The sequence below is a fragment of the Convolutriloba macropyga genome, chromosome 1 (assembly GCF_964194025.1).
Source record: "Convolutriloba macropyga chromosome 1, txConMacr16.3, whole genome shotgun sequence".
Lineage (NCBI taxonomy): Eukaryota > Metazoa > Xenacoelomorpha > Acoela > Convolutidae > Convolutriloba > Convolutriloba macropyga.
In genome coordinates, this window is record NC_134468.1 from 35,366,926 (window position 1) to 35,391,004 (window position 24,079).

General features: G+C 38.4%; 2 protein-coding genes across 3 annotated transcripts in view; one reads left to right on the forward strand and one right to left on the reverse strand.

The window, feature by feature from the left end:
- Positions 1-12,694, reverse strand: part of LOC142348446 (uncharacterized) — a 118,004-nt gene extending 105,310 nt beyond the window's left edge. For both annotated transcript variants that reach the window (XM_075399836.1, XM_075399818.1), the window contains exon 1: positions 11,841-12,694. The gene's annotated coding sequence lies outside the window, so the exon portion shown is untranslated. The remainder of the gene's footprint in view (positions 1-11,840) is intronic.
- Positions 1-24,079, forward strand: part of LOC142338233 (uncharacterized) — a 232,055-nt gene that overhangs the window by 191,918 nt on the left and 16,058 nt on the right. Inside the window, exons 2-4 of the mRNA XM_075387898.1 lie at positions 12,723-12,807; positions 14,283-16,946; positions 19,590-19,708. Of these exons, the coding sequence (XP_075244013.1) occupies positions 12,729-12,807; positions 14,283-16,946; positions 19,590-19,708 (2,862 nt within the window). The 5' untranslated portion in view covers positions 12,723-12,728. The remainder of the gene's footprint in view (positions 1-12,722; positions 12,808-14,282; positions 16,947-19,589; positions 19,709-24,079) is intronic.

A 24,079-nucleotide genomic window follows, 5' to 3' on the forward strand; every position in this document is an offset into this window, starting at 1 on the left:
GCAAGATGAAAGAACCGCATTTTTATAGATCCCTGTCTCTCAGAGAGCCAGTAATATAGCTCATATGATTAATAGCACCAGGGGAAAGCTCACAAACTTCAACAGTGAAATTGCCAATTGATGCTTACCCAGATAACTCACCAAGAGCCAGTTTTATTAGATAGTTTTGACAAAACTGCAAAAGCAGAAAAACTACTGAATCCTGTAAACAGACACTGGTAAAACGGAGACAGAGCGAACCACACTACATGACGAAAAAGATATAGAACAACAACCGAGACCAAGTACTTGGAGCAACAAAAATCAAGTTAGATTAGCAGATATACAATGGGTGATAAATAGGGAATCATGGGGAACTGTTTCACGCTACAACTCACGTTCACAAACGTCAAAATTGCCTCCAACCCGAAACATTTTTCTATCTTATCCAAAAAAATATCGAGTAATTGCAGAATCATGAATACAATCAAAAGGAGCAAGAGATTGCGTTCAAGCACAAATTTCGTTAAAGTTGGAAAAATTAGAGCAAGTTTTCGCCTCCAATTTGTCTTCAACGAAAGAGAAGTTTTCAATATGTCCAGGTACTGTACGCTATCAATTGCTCTTTAGACTTAAATAAAGGTATTTTATAATATTTTATACTGTAGTATCAGATACGCTCATTAATTTTACATTTCAATTGTATTGGTAATCTGGAAATGCCATTTGAACATTTGAAGTAGAAATCCGAACAAGTCAAAATCACTCCAAAAAAGCTACAAATAACTGCAAAATGCATAATGTGCACATTATTTATCTGCAATGTTCTGAATCAAATTCAGATTGGAAACAACAAATGCACTTTAGAATCAAACTCATAGCCTTCACATATGTTGCCACTGATAGTGATAGTACAATTTGTGAGTTAAGTTACCATATATATGACAAAAATTAACCTTTTCAAAAAAAAATCACAACAGAAGTGAGTAGCACAAAAAGATCTAGACAATGCCCTATATAAAACCCAGAAGCGCAAAAACACATTTCACGATCTGCAGAGATACAAACTAAGCCCCAAGTCACCAGAGAATGTGTTCGGAGCCAAATGGCTAAGGGTGCTAAAGCCATGAAAGGTATATTGGAAGCCTGACAAAACGCCAACAAATCATCAAGAACGCAAAAAAATTGGACATGAAAAATCCTACCAAAATTGAGCATGAATTATGCAATAATATTGCACTAAAAAGGTTGCAATCGCAAATTTTTCGAGAAGCTTTGCATTTTTTGAATGCCAACAATTTGTTGACTGTAAAGGTTGCAAAGTTTTTTTGCCATTACCTATTTTGTTAATGACAAATATTTATGGACAAAAATTGTTCCAAATATTAGCAAATAACATTATACACAATATAAGTGGAACAAGGTTTTGAAACATTGAACTTTTGGCTAGCATAACAACCAAAAACCTATAGATTATTTAATCAATTTGAATTGTCTTGGTAACTTTCTTCTCATTCGATACTTACTTACCTGCACATTCTCAACGCAAATTAACCCGACGAAGACGACAACGCAACAGAGTGTTAAAGGTGACCCTTTATTAACATGTCCTTCTATGCGGCGCTTAGAGTTTCTGACTTAAATCTTTGTTAAACCTTTGTAGTGTAGCGTCTTGGAGAATTCATTTCTAATTCTGACGAACACGTTTCCCCCTTTTTTACCTTGTTCTTTTATTTAGTGCTATCATTATAAAACAAAATCTAGACCCATATTTATTCCCTTTTTACAATTGTAAAACAAATATTTATTTCATTAATATAGTGTTAACTTTTGCAGTTTTTTTAATGGATTATTTTCCTCCTTATCTTTGTTATTTAATTATATTCAACGATGAAATTTTTGAAATTTCTATGCGGTTTTTGTAAATACTATTGTACACTTATCTAATTTCATTTGAAATGTCCTGCGAATACCAACCTTTGCATAGTTTTGTTTATCTTTAATTAATCTTGATGTGCTCATTCAATTGTAACTATGGTCCCGGGTTTTGAAAAGTACTAAACTGAAGAGTTTTACTAAAATTATAGAGCTAAATATCACAAATCAGAAACTTCAGTCTTAGATTGAAACTTTTTTCAACAAAAAAAATTTTTAGCTGTCAGTTCTGCTCCGAAGTAAATTCCAACCGCTGACTCCTTGTTCAACAAAATCAAGAAACGAATAATTGATATGGGAAAAGATGAGAATTATAAGAGTTATTTATTACAAAGTTTAAAGACGTTTTCATAAAGAGAAGCAAACTCATATCCACTCTAACTCAATTCAGAATGATTACTACTAAATATAAACGAAAAAAAGATATCCGCTTTTCAAGGCCAGCAAAAATTCAGCTGTCGCAGATACACCTCATCATAACTGTATCTCTCTTTGGAGCTCCTGTGGCGTCAATGGCAGCCCATGTCTCTCCGAAAATGTCAGTAGAAAGTTGAAAACCATTAGTGTGACCATAGGAATTGGAACATTTTCACCAGGGATTTCACTGAAATATTCAAACAAAAGTTCAACCGGAGCCAGGATTTTGTGATAAATTTTTAATTATTGCAACATCATAAAACCTCAAATATCCTAAAAAAACCCTGAAAATAAGAAGGCAGTGCGAATCGCTTTATATGACATGGAACAAGGAGATAGAAAACAACCACTGTGACCCAGTACTCGAAGCAACCAAAATAGTTGGCTGTAAAAAATGCAATGAGTAAAATTTTTGGAATCATGTGGAATGGTATTACGCTACAACTAACAAACTTTGAGATTGTCTGTATATCTGAATCGTTTGTCCATTTTAACAAAAACGCCAATAATTGATGATTCATCATTACGATCAAAAAAAGACGAATTCTGTCAAGAGAGACAATAAAAGAACAATTAAAGTCAATCTTGAAATCTATAAAAAAAATTCACAGACAAAAGATAAAGAGTACCCCCGAAGAGCGAACAATTGTGTTTAAACATAATTGTAACTGAATTTCGAAGACTTGGGGCGAAAAATTTCTACCATAGAATTGATATCCGTCACACTCAACACGTTTTTGAATTTTGCGTTTCTAACAACATGAGGTTCGTAAAGACATTGTCAGGCAATGTGCTTTGGATTAGTTTGAAGTACTGCCAATTCACAAAACTTTGCGGAATTTACCATCAGACTAAAATTTCCCAAATTATGACACCAATCGAAATCGAAAACTCTTCAAATTGGGATCGAAACAGAACTCTTTTGATAGGCCAACGAATTGTGCGCTATCAATTGCAATTCGGACTGCAAGACCATACTTACTGCAGTACCAGATAAGAACATGAATTTTACCAACACTGTGATGTGGTCCTGATCGGCTTTCTGAGAAGAGCGTTCCGTAGCAACTTATTGACATTTCTTCTGATGTGGCTGTATTAATCTAATTTTTGATTATCAGGGTTGAGACTACCGAGTTTGATGAATTAAAAAAAAGACCAGAAGCAACGCAAAAACAATAGATATATGAAAAAAATGTGCAAATATGCTCTTGTTTTTGCTGCAATTAATCAAACTCATAACCTCCACATGATATGCCATTTAGGTTGATAGTCCTCCAATTCCTTAAAAAATCAAGATATAGCCCTATATGAACTGTAGACGAATGGAAGCAATTTTCTTGGTCCGCAGAGATCCAGGTTATGCCGCTGTTGAGTTACAAGTTAGTCTCAAGCCAAGTGATTAAAAGTACCAAGGAATTGAAGTCTTGTAAATGGGACACCAGGAAAAAAAACCAAAAAAATCATCAAGAACTCATTCGGTCTGGTGGAAAAAAAATTTGAAAACTAGAATCCTACCGATATTGGGACTGACCTCCGTACTGTTGATCTGCCTCTAAAAAATGTTGCAATAGAAGTTTTTTTGTGTAGCTTTGAACCGTCTGAATTTTCAAGAGAATTTGACACCAAAAGTCTCAAAAAACTTTAAAACCAATTTTTTACCAGGACAAAAATTTAAGGACAAAAATGGTGCCAAATGTGAGCTAGTAACATCATAAAGATTAGGACTTCAGCAGAAACGCAAGGCAAGCTTTTTGTGACTTATGTAACATTGCCAAATTTTCCTGAAGTCCCTTCCTAATCCTGATGAACATTTTTTCCCTTTTAACATTAGTTTTCCACGGTCATTTCATTGATATCTTATAAGTTTTTTCTAAATTTGAAATCTTTTCAATGTCAAAATACAACAACTCAAAAGAAAACGATAAAACAATAAATTTTTGAAAGATATGTGCAATATAGTCGACACATCCAAGTTTGGTGTGAATAGGAACTAGTTTGCATAAACTTCTGGAGTTTCACCAAAATTATAGAGCTAAAGATCAGAAACCAGAAAATTCAGTCGTAGATCAAAACATTTTTCAAAAAAAAACTTTTAGCTGTCAGTTCTGCTCAGAAGTGAATTCCAACCGCTGACTCCCTGTTCAACCAAAATCAAGAAACGAATAATTGATATGGGAAAAGATGAGAATTATAAGAGTTAATTATTACAAAGTTTAAAGACGTTTTCATAAAGAGAAGCAGAATCATATCCACTCTAACTCAATTCAGAACGATTACTACTAAGTCGATGGTAAATACGGCAAATTGATTTTATTAAGAAAGCAGCACTATCTGTTCAATACATTGCAGTTCTAATGGAACGAGATAAAGGTATCCGCTTTTCAAAGTCAGCACATATTCAGCTGTCGCTGACACACTCAACATAATTGTATCTTGTTTGGAGCTCCTGCGGCGTCCATGGTAGCCCTTGTCTCTCCGAAAATGTCAGTTGAAAGTTGAAAACCAGTAGTACGATTATATGAATCGGAACACTTTCACCAGTGAATTCACTGAAATATTCACAAAATAGTTCAACCAGATCCAGTATTTTGGGATAGCTTTTTAAATATTGCAACATCATAAAACCTCAAACATCCTGAAAAACCCTGATAACAAGAAGGCAGAGCAAATCGCTTTATATGACATGGAGCAAGGAGATAGGAAACAACCACTGTGACCCAGTACTCGAAGCAACCAAAATAGTTGGCTGTAAAAAATGCAATGAGTAAAATTTTTGGAACCATGTGGAAGTGTAGTACTCTACAACTAACAAACTTTCAGATTGTCTGGGTATCTGAATTGTTTGTCCATTTTAACAAACATGCCAGTAATTGAAGATTCATCATTACTATCAAAAAAAGACGATTTCTGTCAAGAGAGACAATAAAAGAACAATTGAAGTCAATCTTGAAATCTAAAAAAAAATTTCACAGACAAAAGCTCAAGAGTACCCCAAAGAGCAAACAATTGTGTTTAATCATAATTGTAACTGAATTTCGAACAATTGGGGCAAAATATTTCTACCATAGAATTGATATCCGTCACACTCAAAACGTCTTTGAATGTTTTGTTTCTAGCAAGATGAGGACAGTAGAGACATTGTCAGGCAATGTGCCGTTGATTAGTTTGAAGTGAAGCAAAATCACGAAAGTTTGCAGAAATTACCATTAGACTAAGTTTTCCCAAATTATAACACCAATCTAAATCGAAAACTCTTCAAATTGGTATCGAAACAAAACTATTTGATAGGCCTAAACAAAACTATTTTGAAAACGTATTGTGCGCTATCAATTGCAATTCGGACTGCAAGACCCTCTGTACTGCACTACCAGATAAGAACATGAATTTTACCATCACTGGGATGTGGTCCTGATCGGTTTCCTGAGAGAAGCCTTCTGCAACAACTTTTTGACATTTCTTCAGATGTGGCTGTATTACTCTATATGTTTGATTATCAGGGTTGAGACTACTGAGTTTAATGAATTCAAGAAAAAGACCTGAAGCAACGCAAAAACAATGGATATATGAAAAATGAAAATGTGCAAACATGCTCCTCTTTTGCAAATAACCTCTACATGCTTTGCTATTCAGGCTGATAGTTCTTAAATTCCTCAAAAAACCAAGACATAGCCCTATATGAACTGCAGACGCATGAAAACAGTTTACTGGATCCGCAGAGATCCAAGTTATGCCCCTGGTGAATTACAAGTTAGTCTCAAGCCAAATGATCAAAAGTACTACAGACCTGAAATCTTGTAAATTGGAAACCAGAAAAAAAAACCAAAAAAATCATCAAGAACACATTAGGCCTGGTAAAAAACAAATTTGAAGACTAGAATCCTGTGGATATTGGGACTGACCTCCGTACTGTTGATCTGCCTCTAGAAAACTTTGCAATAGAAGCTTTTTGTGTAGCTTTGAACCGTCTGAACATCGAAGAGATTTTGCCACCAAATGTCTCAAAAATCATTAAAACCACTTTTTTGGGCAGGACAAAAATTGACGGACAAAAATGGTACCAAATGTTAGCTATTAACATTATAAAGAATAGGACTTCAGCAGAAACGCAAGGCAAGCTTTTTGTGACTTATGTAACATTGTCATATTTTCCTGAAGTCCGATCTTAATCCGGATGAAATTTTTTCTCCGTTTTTAACATCAGCTTTTCGCTGTCGTTTCATTGATATCTTGTAAACTTTCTTAAATTTGAAAACATTTCAATGTCAAAATACAACAATTCAAAAGAAAACAATGAAAAGATATATTTTTTTGAAAGATATGTGCAAAAAAGACGACCCATCAAAATTTGCTGTGAATAGGAACTAGTTTGCAAAAAAATTCTCGAGTTCACAATGGAGAAACTGAGTGACAACATTGAACTACCTTTCATCGATATGGCAGCGTACATTGACGAACAGCGAAAAAATTCTTATGGCACCAAAAGCCAACAGAAACAGGAAAAAAATGAGTTTTGGTAGCTGCACACCACTGTCCTCTAAGAAAATAATTTAGAACGTACTATCCATATGTTTTTGGATCTAAAATCAACTAGCAATATATTGATGAAACCTATACAGACATAGGAAACCATTGACAGAAAAATGTTTATCCAGAAAAGTAGTCGTGAAGCGTTGTCAATAAGATATTTAGAAAATTTTTAAGTAACTCATAAAGGATCTTGAAATCTACGACGGAAAAGATTCGAAATTAACCTAAAATGAAAAACACGCCTTTTTTCTACAAAAACTGCGAAAAACAACGAATATTAGAGAGATCTACTCAACATTGAAGTTCAAATCCTGCTTACCATGATTAAAGTATAATTCTGATCAGCAGCAACAATTGACGTGATATACGAAAATACAGTGTTCGTGTACTTTTGAAATATCCGAATGCTCAAAAAAATAATTTGCCACCAGAAGTCTCAAGAAATATTAAAACCACTACTTTTGACCGGGACAAAGCTTCGAATTCAGAGCTGTCTAGCAAACCTGCAGACATATTACCACTTGGTTGACATATCTTCAAAAAACATAATCTCCTATTGGTCACCACGTTAGTGAATGTTGTCACACCTGACGCATGGTTGATCAGATCAATTGATCAGTGTAATGTACCAGAAAATTTTAACACTTTCGAGGCAATACATACACAACAGGGGAACTCATTGCCGAGGACGCGTGATGAGTACAGAAACCAGGAGCTTAAATTAAAATACTAGTGATCAGTAGCGTTTTTATTACAGTACACTTTCTTATTGTTACTTCAATTGTCCCGCAGGTGCCAGAACATGCAGGAAGCTTTATCTCGGGTTATTCTTGATGAATTTGCCCTATGATTTCTCAAATGTAAATACGGTCCCCGTTCTTGAATAGTACTAAGCTAAAGATTACAAGCAGAACTGTCAAGATAAAAATTAGCAGCAAGAAAATGCAGCCCTAATTCATTTTCAGTCTGAAAAGAACGAAAGTTTGGTCTGAAACACACGGAAACTTTTTACACTAAACATTTTATTTGTAGTGAAGTGAAATTGGGAGCACCTCCAGAAAGACAAAGCGCTCTATGTAGTCACTGGTGGTTGGCAGAATCCAATTCCTCGTGCGACGCTGGAGCAGTTCTAACTTCCGCATTTCGCCTCTTGAAGCGTACAAACAGGGCGATGCGTACCTGATGACACAGCACTGACTGGGCTTTTTGTACAGGTTGAGCTTCGCACTAACTCTCAGCTTGGTGGAGACGTACCCCTTAAGCAGATTGAGGGATTCGTATGCCTTGCCAAGCCTTCTGGATGTGTGTTCTAACCATGACAGTTTTCATGAAACTATGAGGCCCAAGTCCGAGTGACTATTTACCTCGCCGATTGACTCGTTGCAGAGCTTGTATTCGGGTTGCAGCCCCGAGAATATCACTATTTTGGTTTTACTTGCGCGAAACTTCATTTCGTTGGCTAACGACCAATTCTCCAGGTTCACCAGGTTGAAGGGACATCTGCTGGCTAAAAGCTTGCCTTCGTCTGCCATGAGAAACACACTCACGAACAAATCATTGATAGCATCGGGAAGATCGTATATGTACACCAAGAAGAAGAGCGTTCCTAATCTAGAACCTTGGCGTATACCACTGGTCACTTTCCCTTCGGATGATTTGACGTCGTTGATAAGAACAAATTGTCTTCGAGCGTATAGGTAGCTTTCGATTGTTTTGAGCAATGGACCACTGACTCCTAGAGCTTGAAGTTTTGCTACTAGAATGGAATGATCCACTTTTTTGAAGGCTTTTTTGAGGTCTAAGTAGACAGAATGGGTTGCCTTTGAGCTGTCCAAGATCTCCGCAAATTTGTTCAAAGAGACCAAAAGCTGGAGAACGGACGATCTGCCTCCACGAAAAAGATGTAGGGATCAACGATTTCGAGTAGTATTTTGTGAGTGCTTTTCTCGAAAACGTTGCTGATATAAGATAGCAAAGCAACTGGATGGTAGCTAGCGACCTTGTTTTTGGCTCCTTCCTTGTGCAGTGGCCTAAAGCAAGAGGTTTTTCAGCCGGAAGGGAATTTGCCGGACTCTTTTGCTTTTCTGAAGATGAAGAACAGCGACATGGCTAACCCGTCCGCGCAACCTCGCTGGAAACATGGAGGAATACCGTCATGACATGTTGCCTTAGTGATATCAAGCTCCCTTAGTATTACGCATACTTTCTCAGGACTTGTGTCAAAGTCACACAATAGTAAAAGTTGGAGATTCTCAGTTTCGCCAGTGCCTCTTGGATTGTACACTAAGATGAAGTACTCATTGAACATGTTGGCCTTTTCTAGCACTGTTGTGGCTTTCTTGTCTGCTAATTTCAGCACAAGCGGTAGAATAGGTTCCCCTTTGACTCGCTTCAGACGTTTCAATATTTTTTCTTTTGAAAATCTAGCAAAAAGATTGTCTTGATATCCAGCTTGATTATCCTCAGACTTCAGCTTTCAGTTGCGCAAGTTTGTATTTCTGCTCTTCAGCTATGGCGCCTTTTTCAGCTCGGGTTTCCGCGGTTTTGAGCCTCCTGATGACGTTGGAAGTAGTTGGAGTATTCCAGTGAGGCAGTGATGATCGATGTGCAGTTTTTTCTAGGGAAAAAGATTTCCAGCTTTGTTTCTAACCAATCGTGCCCTTGTTGAACCCTCAGCGCAGGTTTTTCCAACAGTATGGAATGAATGGATCTTCGGTCAGTGTTTTTGGGATACCCTCTTTGTCAATCTTCTTGAAGTTAAAGAGGGATCGATAAGTCCTTCTGTGTGAGCCGTTGGGCATCATGGTGTGGATGAAGAGCAGTTCATGATCTGACATTGCGTAGTCATCCAAGATTGGTGAGGGATATGTGCTGACTGATACGATTAAGTGTGGGCTATTCGAGAAGCATAGATCAAAAATGCGATCGTTTGTCGTGTTTAGTTGAGTGAAATTGAAATCTAGAAAGATGTCAACACACTCTTTCTTCTAAGCGTTGATGCTAGACATTTCGTTCTAGTTGATTGTTGGTAATTTAACGTCCCCAGCAAGGATAATGGGAACCATGGGAAGCATAGGAGAATGTGTGCTAAGAAAATAACAAAACAGAGCGGAGGACCAGATGTAATTTGAGTAGCGTGGAGGATTACAGACACAAAGAATAATAAAAGAGGCTCCACAGGTGATGTGAACCGCAGCGAAACAGCAATTGCTGACATTCGTGTTCTCAGGGAATGTAATTTCTTCGAAGTAAATTTAAAAGCGAATTCAAAGAAGGACTCCTCCATGTTGTCCAAGATCTTTTTCACATCTAACGAAAAGATAATCAGGTAAGAAAAGTTCCCCGTTTTTAGAACTACTGTCAAGCCAGGTTTCGCATAAACAAAGACTGTCAAATGTGTTCATTGAAATAAAATTTGCAAGGTACACTCTTTTTTGGGTGTTCATGAGACTTCTCAGCTTGTGACTAAGAATTCGACTGGTTTTGTTCTCTAGTCAGACTTCGGGAGTCTCTTCAGAGCTCAGGACCTACACTTTGACTCCGTCAACAATCAGTTTTAGATTGATTCTCTTGATTCTGCTCGGTTTGTTTGCGTACTCAGGCTCCGTCAAAAATTTTTTATCGTTTTATGAGGATGCGTCTCTCGAGATCCTGATCTTTTGCATTCAGGCTTGGGGCAAGAAACAGCCGTCAAAGCTCCTTATGGTTTTGGACTTCGCGAGGGTTTTTTGCACATCCCAACATTTGAGGGTAACCAACATTGTTCGTGGTTCGGGTCGTGCTTTCCAAGTTGTCAAATATTCTCAATTTCTGGGGGTTCTTCCAGAATTTCCAGTACAGCTTTGACGTTATCGGATTCTTGTTTGATCACAGGGTTATTAGGTCCATCTTTGGTTGTTTCTGGAATGCCGTCGATCCTTAGATGGTACTGAACGAGCTCGGCTTCTGCGGATAGTTTCTCTTCCTTTGACTTGTTGTCGTGCGTTTGCATGAGCGATGTGACCTTTCTCGACTTAGCTGTTTCGGCTTTGAATTCGCGGAAAGGTGTTTGCCATTCATCATCATCGTCTATCAGGGTCTGGTTAAGTCTTTCCTTGACTTCAGACAACGTGTAGAGGACGGCCTAGTTCTTTACTGGAACGACAGGTCTTTGCAACTGATATTTACGTCATTCATCCTCTCGGAGATCGTATCTAGCTGCCTCTTGTTCGGGTTTCTTTCTGACTCACGACGCTTCCCAAATGCGACAGTGTTTCTCTCAATAGGCACGAGAGATGTTTTCTTTTGACGGCTTATAAAGGTTTTCAGTTCATCGTCATCTGCAGAAAGCAGTTCTTTAATCGTCGGTTAGTAGTCGGGAGTAGATGGGAGTCTCCCCTTTTCTGACCTTATTTTGGGATGCTGCTGATACCTACCGAAAGGTATTACGAGCTTTGGGCCGAGTCTAGGGGATAAACTGCGGTTCCTACGAAAAGGTAATACCGGAGCAAATAATCGAAGAAACAAACAAACAAATAAATGAAAAGACTGCAATTCCTACTTAAAGGTATCAGAGGGGACGGTAAGCTGCGATCCTTTTTTAAAGGTATCACAAGAGTGAATAAGCTGCAATTCTTTTTCAAAGGTATCACTGGAGCGAATGAACTGCGATTCCTACTTAAAGGAATCGCAGGGGCGAATAAGCTGCAAGTCCTAATTAAAAGCATCACAGCAGCGATTGAACTAACGTTCCTACCTAATGGTATCACAGGAGCGAATGAAATGTTATTCCTACATAAAGGTATTACAAGAGCGAATAACAAGAGATGATAACAGGAGATTTGTGATTCCTTTTGAAAGGTATCACAGGGAATTCTCTCAGAAGTAAGATAAAAATAACTTAGAGGAGGACGTCAATTGATAGAAGAGGGAAAATAGATACAGAAAAAGTATAAAAGGGTCTTGTGATTCCTACCTAAAGGCGTTACAAGAGAGAAACTCACTCAGTTGTCCTCAGCTGAAGCTGAGGTCGAAGATTGTGGCTTTTTGTTATTGAGTGTGCATTTTGTTCTAGGGTTCAATCTATTCTTTTGTTCGGGATCCCGTCCAGACAGTACTGACTTCGCGTGATCGTGTGAAGAATGCTGAGTTCCAGTTCTCGATCGAGGATATGCAGCTCCCTGAGGTTTCTCACGTAGTCGTCGTCAGTGCGCTTCCTGTGAGAGAGGATATCCTTGATCACGTCGATAACGAGGAGGCCGGTGGATTTGAGTTCTTTCAGGATGTCAGGGGTCGATTCAGGTGGAATGTATACAACTGCTTTGATACGAACTTTGAACTGGGTCAATAAGTCGAGCAACTCTTGGGGAGACAGGGATGAAGCGTTGGCTGGGTGCTTAGCAACAGAATTGTTGACTAAGTCCGGCCACAATATCACGTCTGTCTTGCCTTTGAACTTCTCGGTCAACAAATTTTGAGCAAGCTTGTCTGGGTTGGGTTGTCAGAAGTTGAAACTGAGACCAGGGATTGTGTAGATGTCGAATCTGATGGGAATGACAATTTGTTCTAAATTCCGTCTTCTAGTGATATTCGGGAAAATTGCACGGCGCAATGAACTGGCTGCAAGTAGTAGCATCTGATGTCAGAATTTTGTCAGTGGGCCACCACGGCAACCCACAATCAAATAATCAAATTATTCTTTTCTTCGACAAGACTTACTGGCAATTATCTTATAGTTTGATGACATTTGCCGTGCTGGCCTCGATTTACAAAGTTGGATTTCAGGACGGACCTCTCGTTTCTATAGTTGAAATCTAGTTGTATAGTTTTCTGCATAACTACTTTGCATGTATTCTCCATTATGCAAATATTTGAGATGTTATTTCAGAAAGATGGCAGGACGGTTTTCTTTTGTGCTTATCTACACCTTGCTCTTTGTTCAGATATTTACTGCTCCCCTCGATAAACAAAGTTAGTTTTAAAATTTTAATGTGTGACTCTAGGGAAATAGTCCCCTCACTCATAACTGAAAATCCTCAAAACAAACAAACATAATCTACGCTATTGTCATATAGAACTTGTTAAACTTTTGGGCTTTCCCGTTATATCCCCCCCCCCCCCCCCCACAAATCTATAACCCCCATTATGGTGTGTTTAATTGCTCTCAAACGAAGTTTGTAGCAATCGTATTACTCCTATGGTCTTTTATGCGGCGGCTCTTCGCCTGACCGATTTTACGTCTGACCCATTTGACTTATCGTCCTCAAAAACGGGATAAACAGGTAGCGCTCGGAGGCCATTAAGCAGCCCGAGCAGTTCTCCTAGAGCCTTACGACTTACTAGTCTATAAGTATGCGATTCACCGAAACTCTTGAGGAGTTAAAGGTGTTAATATTCGTCAAAGGATGTTCTCAGCCTGAAAAGTTTGACTCCCTCTGTCATCCCCCAACCCGGGGATTTTTACCCCCCCCCTCTGTCCAGCTCTCTCACAACCCTACCCCCAGCACTTTTCCCCGCCCCCCTCGCTTGACCCACATACACCCATCTGATGCATCTCTAAGCCCCAGCTGGCTACTACCGAAGCCCACCGCTCGCCAGTCGTTTCAGAGCAATTCACCGACGGTTGTCGCTTTTGTTTACCTTAATGGGGGGGGGGGGGGGGGGGTGGTATAGGTTATCTGACCATTAAGGTGGGGAATGACCAAAAATTTTTTTGGATCTTTCGTCCCCCAGCTTACAAGCATCGTCCAGGCGCCAGTTCTATTTTTTGTGACGCGCTATACAACAACACAATTTGTATGCGGGGGGGGGGGGGGGGGGTTAACAAAAAAACACGGGGCCGAAACAGATCGGGTTACTGCTTGATAAATGGACTTTGGGATCTTTTCCGTTTGTGCCCCCCCCCCCAGCTTAGTGGGTGCATATTATTTGCAACCCCCAGATGCACGTGCAATATTTTTACATAATGATTTACTATGTAATGACACGTGCTCTGTAACTTGGGGGAGCATAACGTACTGGGGGGGGGGGGGGGGGAGGGGGCACAAACGGAAAAGATCCGGACTTTGTTTCGTTCAATAGGCGCGCTAATTTTAATAGGAATACCATGGTTTTGCTGAAAAGTAGGCTTTAGTTCGTTTTGTTGTTCAAACCTGATCTGCAAAGCTTGTAATATTGAGTTTTGGATCAAATTTAGCGATCTCTTGAAAACGAAGGAAATGGTGTAGCAAGACTTTATTCCTAGAAAGTAATCAAGAACAATAAAATACCCTAATAATTATTGAACAGTTACTATAATAAAATTTTTTAATTTAACAGTATAAATTATCCTATTTTTCTCATCAACACGCGTGCAGATACTGAAAAAGCAATAAGTACTTGTCACCGATCGAAGGATGTTTTAAAGCTATGAAGGATGGAAACTTATAAAATACAGTTTATTTTAGGTACGGAGGGTGAGAATCAAGGTGAGAAAGAAATTGCCACTGGCAGGCAAGTTCCACAGGAAGCAGCTCAAATTGCTAATGCTCCTCCATCTCGGGAGGTAAACGTTCCTTCTCCAGAATTACTGGCGAATGTTCCAGAAGAAGCGCAAAAGGAAGGCGCAACAGAGCCTGAACTGAGCGCAGTGAAACAAAATGATCCAGAGGTAGTTGGAAGAAACGATAACCCAATGAATGCAGAAACGCAAGTAGAGGGAGTTCTAAAATTCGAGGCACCTAAAGAGACAGAAGTGCAAAAATCTGGAATTGATCAGCAACTAACCGATGCTTTTGACCAAAATCAAGGAGCAGCTGTACTAGAGCGGCCCCTTTCTCAAGGCATGGCAGCAAATGTACCCATCCAAGGTGCGGGTCCAGAAACCCCTGGTGCCCCAGCTAATAACCTGGCAAAACAGGAAAAAAATGTTGACAACAGTCAAGGTACAGCACCTCTAATTAACACAGAAAAACGGCAACCAAGTCAAAGTGATCAAGTTGCACTACCACAACCAAAGCGAACTGGCCAAGTTCCACCACAAGTACAGCAAACGGGTGACATTGCACCACAAGCAGTGCAAACTGGTCAAATTGCACCACAGCCAGAGGAAACTGGCAAAGAAGGGCTGCCGCAGCAAGCTGGCCAAGTTGTACCTCAAGCAGTGCAAACTGGTCAAATTGCACCACAGCCAGAGGAAACTGGCAAAGAAGGGCTACCGCAGCAAGCTGGCCAAGTTGTACCTCAAGCAGTGCAAACTGGTCAAAGTGCACCACAGCCAGAGGAAACTGGTAAAGAAGGGCTACCGCAGAAAGCTGGCCAAGTTGTACCACAAGCAGTGCAAACTGATCAAATTGCACCACAACCAGAGCAAACTGGTAAAGAAGGGCTACCGCAACAAGCTGGCCAAGTTGTACCACAAGCAGTGCAAACTGGTCAAATTGCACCACAGCCAGAGGAAAGTGGCAAAGAAGGGCTACCACAGCAAGCTGGCCAAGTTGTACCACAAGCAGTGCAAACTGGTCAAATTGCACCACAGCCAGAGGAAACTGGTAAAGAAGGGCTATCGCAGCAAGCTGGCCAAGTTGTACCACAAGCAGTGCAAACTGGTCAAATTGCACCACAGCCAGAGGAAACTGGCAAAGAAGGGCTACCACAGCAAGCTGGCCAAGTTGTACCACAAACAGTACAAACTGATCAAATTGCACCACAACCAGAGGAAACTGGTAAAGAAGGTCTGCTTCAGCGAACTGGCCAAATTGTACCACAAGGAGTGCAAACTGGTCAAATTGCACCACAGCCAGAGGAAACTGGTAAAAAAGGGCTACCACAGCAAGCTGGCCAAGTTGTACCACAAGCAGTGCAAACTGGTCAAATTGCACCACAGCCAGAGGAAACTGGCAAAGAAGGGCTACCACAGCAAGCTGGCCAAGTTGTACCACAAGCAGTGCAAACTGGTCAAATTGCACCACAGCCAGAGGAAACTGGCAAAGAAGAGCTACCACAGCAAGCTGGCCAAGTTTTACCTCAAGCAGTGCAAACTGGTCAAAGTGCACCACAGCCTGGGGAAACTGGTAAAGAAGGGTTACCGCAGCAAACTGACGAAGTGGAACCACAGTCAGAGGGAACTGCCCAAGTTGCAACACAAGTAGAGCAAACTGACCAAGTTGTACCGCAACCAGCGATAACTGCTAAAGAAGTGCTACCACAGCAAATTGGTCAAGTTGTGCCGCAACCAGAGCAAACTGGAAAAGAAGTGATGCCGCTGCAAGGTGGTCAGGTTGAACCCGGAACTGGTCAAGTTGCTCCAGATTCCAATCATACTGGACAAGCTAAACTGCAGTCAGAACAAGCTGGCCCAGCCGCATCACAACCTGAGCAAATGGTTAAACCAATACCACAAAAAACTGGTCAAGTCGCGCTGCAATCAGAGCAAGCAGGTCAAGTCACATCGGAGTTGAAACAAACCACTCAAGCTCCACAAACTGGCCAAAATGCACAAAAATCAGAGCAAACGGTTCAAGTTGCGCCACAAGCAGAGCAATCAGGACTTGTTTTGACGCAACCTGATCAAGCTAAGGCTGACGACGGCCAAGTTTTGGTTCCTGTGAAAGCCAATAATTCAGCTGCTGATAAAAATATCCAAAAAGCACTATTTGCTAACAAACCTAATGTAACCATTGAAAGCGCAGGGAAGACCCAAAAAGGTGCAGGTCTTGCAGCTACAAATGCTGAAACTGCACAGCAAGGGACTGAAAATGTGGGTGCTGCTGAACCTGCTCATGAAGCGAGTCAGGGGCAACCTGCTGGACAGAGTCCCGAGGAGGCGCATGATGGACAGAAATTGAACACTGATATTTCCGTTGGAGACTCGGCGGCTAAAGTGGCCCAGGAAGGTAAATCACTTTTGCCTGAAATTACTGAAAACGCTGACGAAAAAGTCGAGGATGGAACCGCGCATGCAGGAGCAGTGGGAATCGAAGGACTCCCAGGAGACGAAAAAGAAGAAGATTACGACGGCGATTACAAAGAAGAGGATTACGAAGAAAAAGAGAAAGAGAAAGAACAATCGGTGGCAGTTGTTGAAGAGAAACACGCAGGCAGCGGGGTCAAGAAAGCAGAGCCAGTCAAAAGTTAGTTAATTTTGTTTTGTGCAGAGATTCGAAGATATCTTTATACTGAGAGATTTTTATGCTCTGCTATGCTGATTTAGTCTCATTAGCTCTGGCCTGTTTTTATGTAAGTTCCTTTCAACTATGGAAAATAAAAATGGAACGAGGCATTGTTGTTTTTATGATACAAGGAGATTAATGGAATCTTTCACATCTATATGACAGCACTATTTATTGCAATTGGTTGCTGAAACAAAATTTGTTGTTTTTGAGGTCCTGCCAGTCTTTAGTGCAATTTTTGTCGTTGCCGGTATGATTATCCGAGTATTTTTCGGCATAAGTTCTTGATGTTATGAGACTCTTGTTTGTGTGTTCGAATCTTGACTGGGCATGCAAAACTGAAATTGCTTGCTTCTTGTGCACCGGTAAAGTATCTTGTGTGATTTATTTAATAAAATATGGATTTTCTTGCTTGTTTTTTTAAAATCAAATCACACTGATTCACAATTTAAAGACCAGGCTGTGAAGGTTGGGTTCCGCTGAGATTCTTGAGCAGCCACAACGAGAGTCTTTGTTGCCATCTTTAATGGTTTTTGGTATTAATACTATCCCCTGTATCCTCTCATTAAGAAATTGTGTCCAACTACGAAATGGCATGAAAAGAATTTGAATTTTAAAAAGTTCTTTGTATCAATCATTTTATTAATTTTCTCTGTTCTTTTAATTCCAATCAGTGTACTCTGGGAATCAATGGCGGATCTTTTCCAGCAATCTGCAGAGTATGTTTTAAATTTGAAGTTAGATTTCAAATCTGTTGCAGTTTGAGGAATCATTGATTGTGTCTTTCAGTTGTTTTTCATTTGGTCTCAGGTTAAATCTTGCAAACACTGTTCAATTTTTGAATCTTCTGCTGAAAGTCTTCCAGTTTTTAGGTTTTTAGAAAAATTGTTTGCCATTCTCTAGAGAGTACCAGAATTTCGGATAGATTGGCAATTAAAATTGAATTTCTAGTTCGTCATTATCGACCAAAAATCGATCTTCAATAATATTTCCGGCATCATATTTTCTTTTATCCTTCAAATCCTTGCTAAAATATCGCTAACCTCTTTAACCAAACTGTCTGTAAAAAAACAGATTAGTGAAGATCACTGCGCATATTTTACCTTACTAGTCTGAATAGTGAAGTATAGTTCTGAATAGTTTGATGACCCCCCTACACTCGTTCAGCCACCCTCACACTCGAACACCATTCTCCACCTCATTTCACCCGTAACCATTACACGCTTAATCCCCCAACCACTCTGTCCCACACACACACACACACACACACACACACACACACACACACACACACACACACACAAAGCGCTCAAACCCAGGGCTCCAGACGCACGCCCTCTCAGCTAATATCAGTTTTTCGTTAGCCTCCCTAAGCTGCTGATAGCTACTGACAAACAACCGCTCGCCAGTTATTTGAGATCAGCTGCACCAACATTAGTCGGTTATTTTTCATTGCTTTACAGCTCTATTCTTTTTTAGATATTAGCTATTAGGTGTGGTTTTATTTTCTAAACACTCCAAATGCATACAACTAGACATTTTTTTGTAGTTCTGACCCCGGGACCTTTTTTGTAATTTTGGCTGCTTGTTTCGTTTTGAATTGTTCTCAAACAAATTTTGTAGCAATTAAATTTGTTCTGCTGGTCTTTTAATGCGATTTTTTAATATTGATTTTGCGGTTATTGTTTTTTTTGACGGTTATTGTTTTGATTGGTTACCTCCTGCACCTTTCTTGCGCCTACCTAATCTCACGAGGGATTATAAGCCCCCTAAGCTTAAGCTTTCCAATACCAACGCCAAATTCTCGCTTCGCCAGTAGTTTCTGATATACTTATACAGCAGATTAAAATGTAAAAATCTGGCATGGCAGGCTGATAAAACAAATTTTTACTTAAGTGCAGAAAAATTGTTTTGCTTCTTTGAAAACTGTAATCAATTAGATTGTTGATAATCCATTGAAAAGTTTTGCGCCGTTACATTTGTTTATGATTGTGACATTGCGTGTAGATTCGATATAAAGAACTTATTGGGACCAATTCCACAAACTGAATGAACAAAATTTTCTTGAGACTTGAGGTCAAATCATAAAATTCTGGCTATCAATCGATGTGTTTAAAAACGTTATTTAAGAGTTTTATCAATCTGCTTTTACTTTTGGAAACATAAGTACCAGATGTTCAATTTTTTCAACCAGTGGAGGCAGAAAACATTGTCGAAGAGAAAGTTAGCCCTGAATTCGAAATGAGGCTTTATTTGTATTTTTTTCCGAGAGTGCAATGGGCTTAGGCTTCAGATTCTGCTTTATGATTTTAAAGAAATGGAACCACAATTTTGTATTTTTTTGCTGGCTTCGCTGTTTTTGTATAATTTTGGTCAGTTTTTGCCTTGTGTACAATGTTCAGCATTTAGAAAAGTTTAGGTTATCATATTGTATCTTCTAGTTGACTGACGTTGCGAATACGTAATTTAAGAAGTTATTTTTGTTCAAAAGTTTTTATGCGCAATGTATGAGTGTTTTATGTACAATGAAATTCTAAGCATTCCGTTAAGAACTCATTTAACGGACATAATAAAGTCGGCACTTCATTTAGTTGTTTGTTCTAGATTTGGCCTACTTCAACATACAAGAAGACGAGGCCAAGCCCACTGGATTCATGACCTACTCGCTCATCGGTATTGCCTTAATCGGGATGATCTATGTCGGATATTGCAAGAAACAAAGGGTGAGTTTAATTAAAGGGAATTTTGAGACGCGATTTACGCTATTGATTACAAACCCTAATACCTTGGAGGATAGTCGAGAAACAGTTAATGCAAAGATTAGTAGTCGTTTTATATTATTAATAGCCGCCCTCATCTTCTCAGCCGGCTATTATAGCGCTCCTATTTCTACAATTCGAATAATTTGAATTGTATTGGGGCGCTGTCTTTTTACGACTCGAAGAGGAGTATTGGTTTTCTTAAGGTTTTTTTTTACCGGAAGTACTATTCGTTCAGACGCTGTTTTGACCTAAAAGCGAAAGCGAGTAAAATTGCAGTGTGAACTAATTTTTTCTGAGCGAGAGAAGTTTTTTGATCATGCGCTGCGTTTAGTGAATGACTTTTTGACATTGAAAAGTAGTTTTTGACTGAATGGCACATATAGATGACCGTTTTTAGCCGTTTTTTCGTCTAAGTGGCCCATTTTTTTGCTTGTAATTTGGTTTTTTGTAGAAATGATTTTTATTCGATGCTATATTGAAATGTAAACCTTGGAAATTAAAAGCACAGTGTTTTGCAGAGCCTGAAAACGCGTTTCAAGTTCAAAATTGGCATAAGTTTCTTGATTTTGTAATTAATTTTTGGCCTTTTTCCTATTATTTTCTTCATTTTTGGATCTTTTAGCCGTCTGTTTGTCAAAAATCAGTCAAAATGACAACTTCCCGTTGACAATTCATATACTCGGTGCCTCTTTTTACCTCGATGTAATTTTGTTTTATCAAATTGTACATATGCTAATCCGATTTTGGTATCTTTTTTCCTATTTTTCTCAGTTTTTTGTCTGTATTTTGGTTTTAATTACGAGAAATATTCTTTTTGTGCAAAATGAGGGTCTTTAATTTCGTTTCAATAAAAACGTCAATAATTTTTTAGCGTTAAATTTTTGAAAATTAGTTAAATTTTTTTTTATAAATGCAGTCCTAAAAATTTTTTGAACTTTTTTTTGCAAAATGTTTCAATGTTTCGTATGTTTGATTTCTGCTTTTTCTTTTTCTTTGATCTGTTCAGGAGGATAGATTTTTGTTTCGGATGTATCGTTGTATTTTCTATGTCTCGAATGCTGAAAAATGAAATGGTGTTAGTTTTTCTTGTTTTTAAAATTTCTAGCTCTGTCCTGGCACCTACATTTATATTGGTTTTATTGATTTTTTCAGTTGTTAACAAATTGAATGATTTCGGCTTTTTCTTAGATTTTCGTCATTTCTTTGGGTTGCAATTGATTTCATTCAACATAAGGCAGTACTAAGAGTGTACTAGAAAGCATTTTCCAGAATTGCTACTTATTACTTTTTATTGTATTTTTTCCGACCTTGGTATTGTTCTTAAACATTTTTTGCCTTTAAATATTACTCGGTTGCTTTTTTATGATTATTTTAATTTTTGAATTAGTTTGAAATCATGTTGTCTTGCATATATACAAGAAGAAAAAAGTATTTGTTGTTTTTGTCTTAATTGCAGTGATGAGAAATCTAACTGTAGTAGTTTTCTGATTCTTAACTTTGAGCATTTTTTGAAAAATTTTTAAATTAAAATTTTTTGTTTGCTTTAGCGATCTTTTTGAGATTAGAATCATGAATTATTTGAGGGCAGTTGATAGCCCTGTCAATTTTTTTGAGACCATCATTGTTTTGACTATCCTAATTATTTTGCACTTATCCTTACCAAACGTTTTCAATAATAAATATTTTTGCGGCATTTTGTTTCTCTTGGTGACAGTGGTTTTCACCAATTTTTAGATCAGACCGGGGGGGGTAATGAGTTTATGGTTTATTCGAGTCGCTTCCGGAATTCTTCCGGCTATGTTTTTTTTGAGATCTGTTCACACATTTTCATGATTTTTGAAGTCAAATAGGAGTGGTGATTTTGGTCACGCCGAAACAGGAAGTGGAGCGAAAAAGCGAGTGGTTTTGCGGCGTGAATTTTTTTCGCTCTAATTTGGAAGTAGAGCGAGAAAACGGTGTTTGAACAAAAATTCGCTTTCTCGCTAGTGGTTTTTTGTTCACATGCGGCAATTTCACTTTGATTTTTACTATTTTTTTCGATTTTTTGGATCGGATTTTTTTCTAAATGGTTTTCTCAATCCATTCATAGTTCATTCCAGGTCTAGTTTTTTGTTTAGTCAATGAAAATTTTTTGAATTGTACGTCAGGACTTGTCCTATGTTTTTAAAGATCTGTTCACACATTTTCATGATTTCTGAAGTCAAATTGGAGTAGTGATTTTGGTCACGCCGAAACAGGAAGTGGAGCGAAAAAGCGAGTGGTTTTGCGGCGTTAAATTTTTTCGCTCTAAATTTAAAGTAGAGTGAGAAAACAGTGTTTGAACAAAATTTCGCTTTCTCGCTAGTGGTTTTTTGTTCACATGCGGCAATTTCACTTTGATTTTTACTGTTTTTTCGATTTTTTTTGGATCGGATTTTTTTCTAAATGGTTTTCCCAATCCATTCATAGTTCATTCCAGGTCTAGTTTTTGTTAAGTCAATAAAAATTTTTTGAATTGTACGTCAGGACTTGTCCTATGTTTTTAAAGATCTGTTCACACATTTTCATGATTTCTGAAGTCAAATTGGAGTAGTGATTTTGGTCACGCCGAAACAGGAAGTGGAGCGAAAAAGCGAGTGGTTTTGCGGCGTCAAATTTTTTCGCTCTAAATTTAAAGTAGAGTGAGAAAACAGTGTTTGAACAAAATTTCGCTTTCTCGCTAGTGGTTTTTTGTTCACATGCGGCAATTTCACTTTGATTTTTACTGTTTTTTCGATTTTTTTTGGATCGGATTTTTTTCTAACTGGTTTTTCCAATCGATTCATAGTTCGTTCTAGGTCTGGTTTTCTGTAAAGTCAATGACAATTCTTTGAATTGTACGTCAGGACTTGTCCTATGTTTTTAAAGATCTGTTCACACATTTTCATGATTTCTGAAGTCAAATTGGAGTAGTGATTTTGGTCACGCCGAAACAGGAAGTGGAGCGAAAAAGCGAGTGGTTTTGCGGCGTGAATTTTTTTTGCTCTAATTTTAAAGTAGAGCGAGAAAACGGTGTTTGAACAAAAATTCGCTTTCTCGCTAGTGGTTTTTTGTTCACATGCGGCAATTTCACTTTGATTTTTTTCGATTTTTTGGATCGGATTTTTTTCCAAATGGTTTTCCCAATCCATTCATAGTTCATTCCAGGTCTAGTTTTTGTTAAGTCAATAAAAATTTTTTGAATTGTACGTCAGGACTTGTCCTATGTTTTTAAAGATCTGTTCACACATTTTCATGATTTCTGAAGTCAAATTGGAGTAGTGATTTTGGTCACGCCGAAACAGGAAGTGGAGCGAAAAAGCGAGTGGTTTTGCGGCGTTAAATTTTTTCGCTCTAAATTTAAAGTAGAGTGAGAAAACAGTGTTTGAACAAAATTTCGCTTTCTCGCTAGTGGTTTTTTGTTCACATGCGGCCATTTCACTTTGATTTTTACTGTTTTTTCGATTTTTTTGATCGGATTTTTTTCTAAATGGTTTTTCCAATCGATTCATAGTTCGTTCTAGGTCTGGTTTTCTGTAAAGTCAATGACAATTCTTTGAATTGTACGTCAGGACTTGTCCTATGTTTTTAAAGATCTGTTCACACATTTTCATGATTTCTGAAGTCAAATTGGAGTAGTGATTTTGGTCACGCCGAAACAGGAAGTGGAGCGAAAAAGCGAGTGGTTTTGCGGCGTGAAATTGTTTCGCTCTAAATTTAAAGTAGAGTGAGAAAACAGTGTTTGAACAAAATTTCGCTTTCTCGCTAGTGGTTTTTTGTTCACATGCGGCAATTTCACTTTTGATTTTTACTGTTTTTTCGATTTTTTTTGGATCGGATTTTTTTCTAAATGGTTTTTCCAATCGATTCATAGTTCATTCTAGGTCTGGTTTTCTGTAAAGTCAATGACAATTCTTTGAATTGTACGTCAGGACTTGTCCTGCTATGTTTTTAAAGATCTGTTCACACATTTTCATGATTTCTGAAGTCAAATTGGAGTAGTGGTTTTGGTCACGCCGAAAGAGGAAGTGGAGCGAAAAAGCGAGTGGTTTTGCGGCGTGAAATTTTTTCGCTCTAAATTTAAAGTAGAGTGAGAAAACAGTGTTTGAACAAAATTTCGCTTTCTCGCTAGTGGTTTTTTGTTCACATGCGGCAATTTCACTTTGATTTTTACTCTTTTTCGATTTTTTTGGATCGGATTTTTTTCTAAATGGTTTTTCCAATCGATTCATAGTTCATTCTAGGTCTGGTTTTCTGTAAAGTCAATGACAATTCTTTGAATTGTACGTCAGGACTTGTCCTGCTATGTTTTTAAAGATCTGTTCACACATTTTC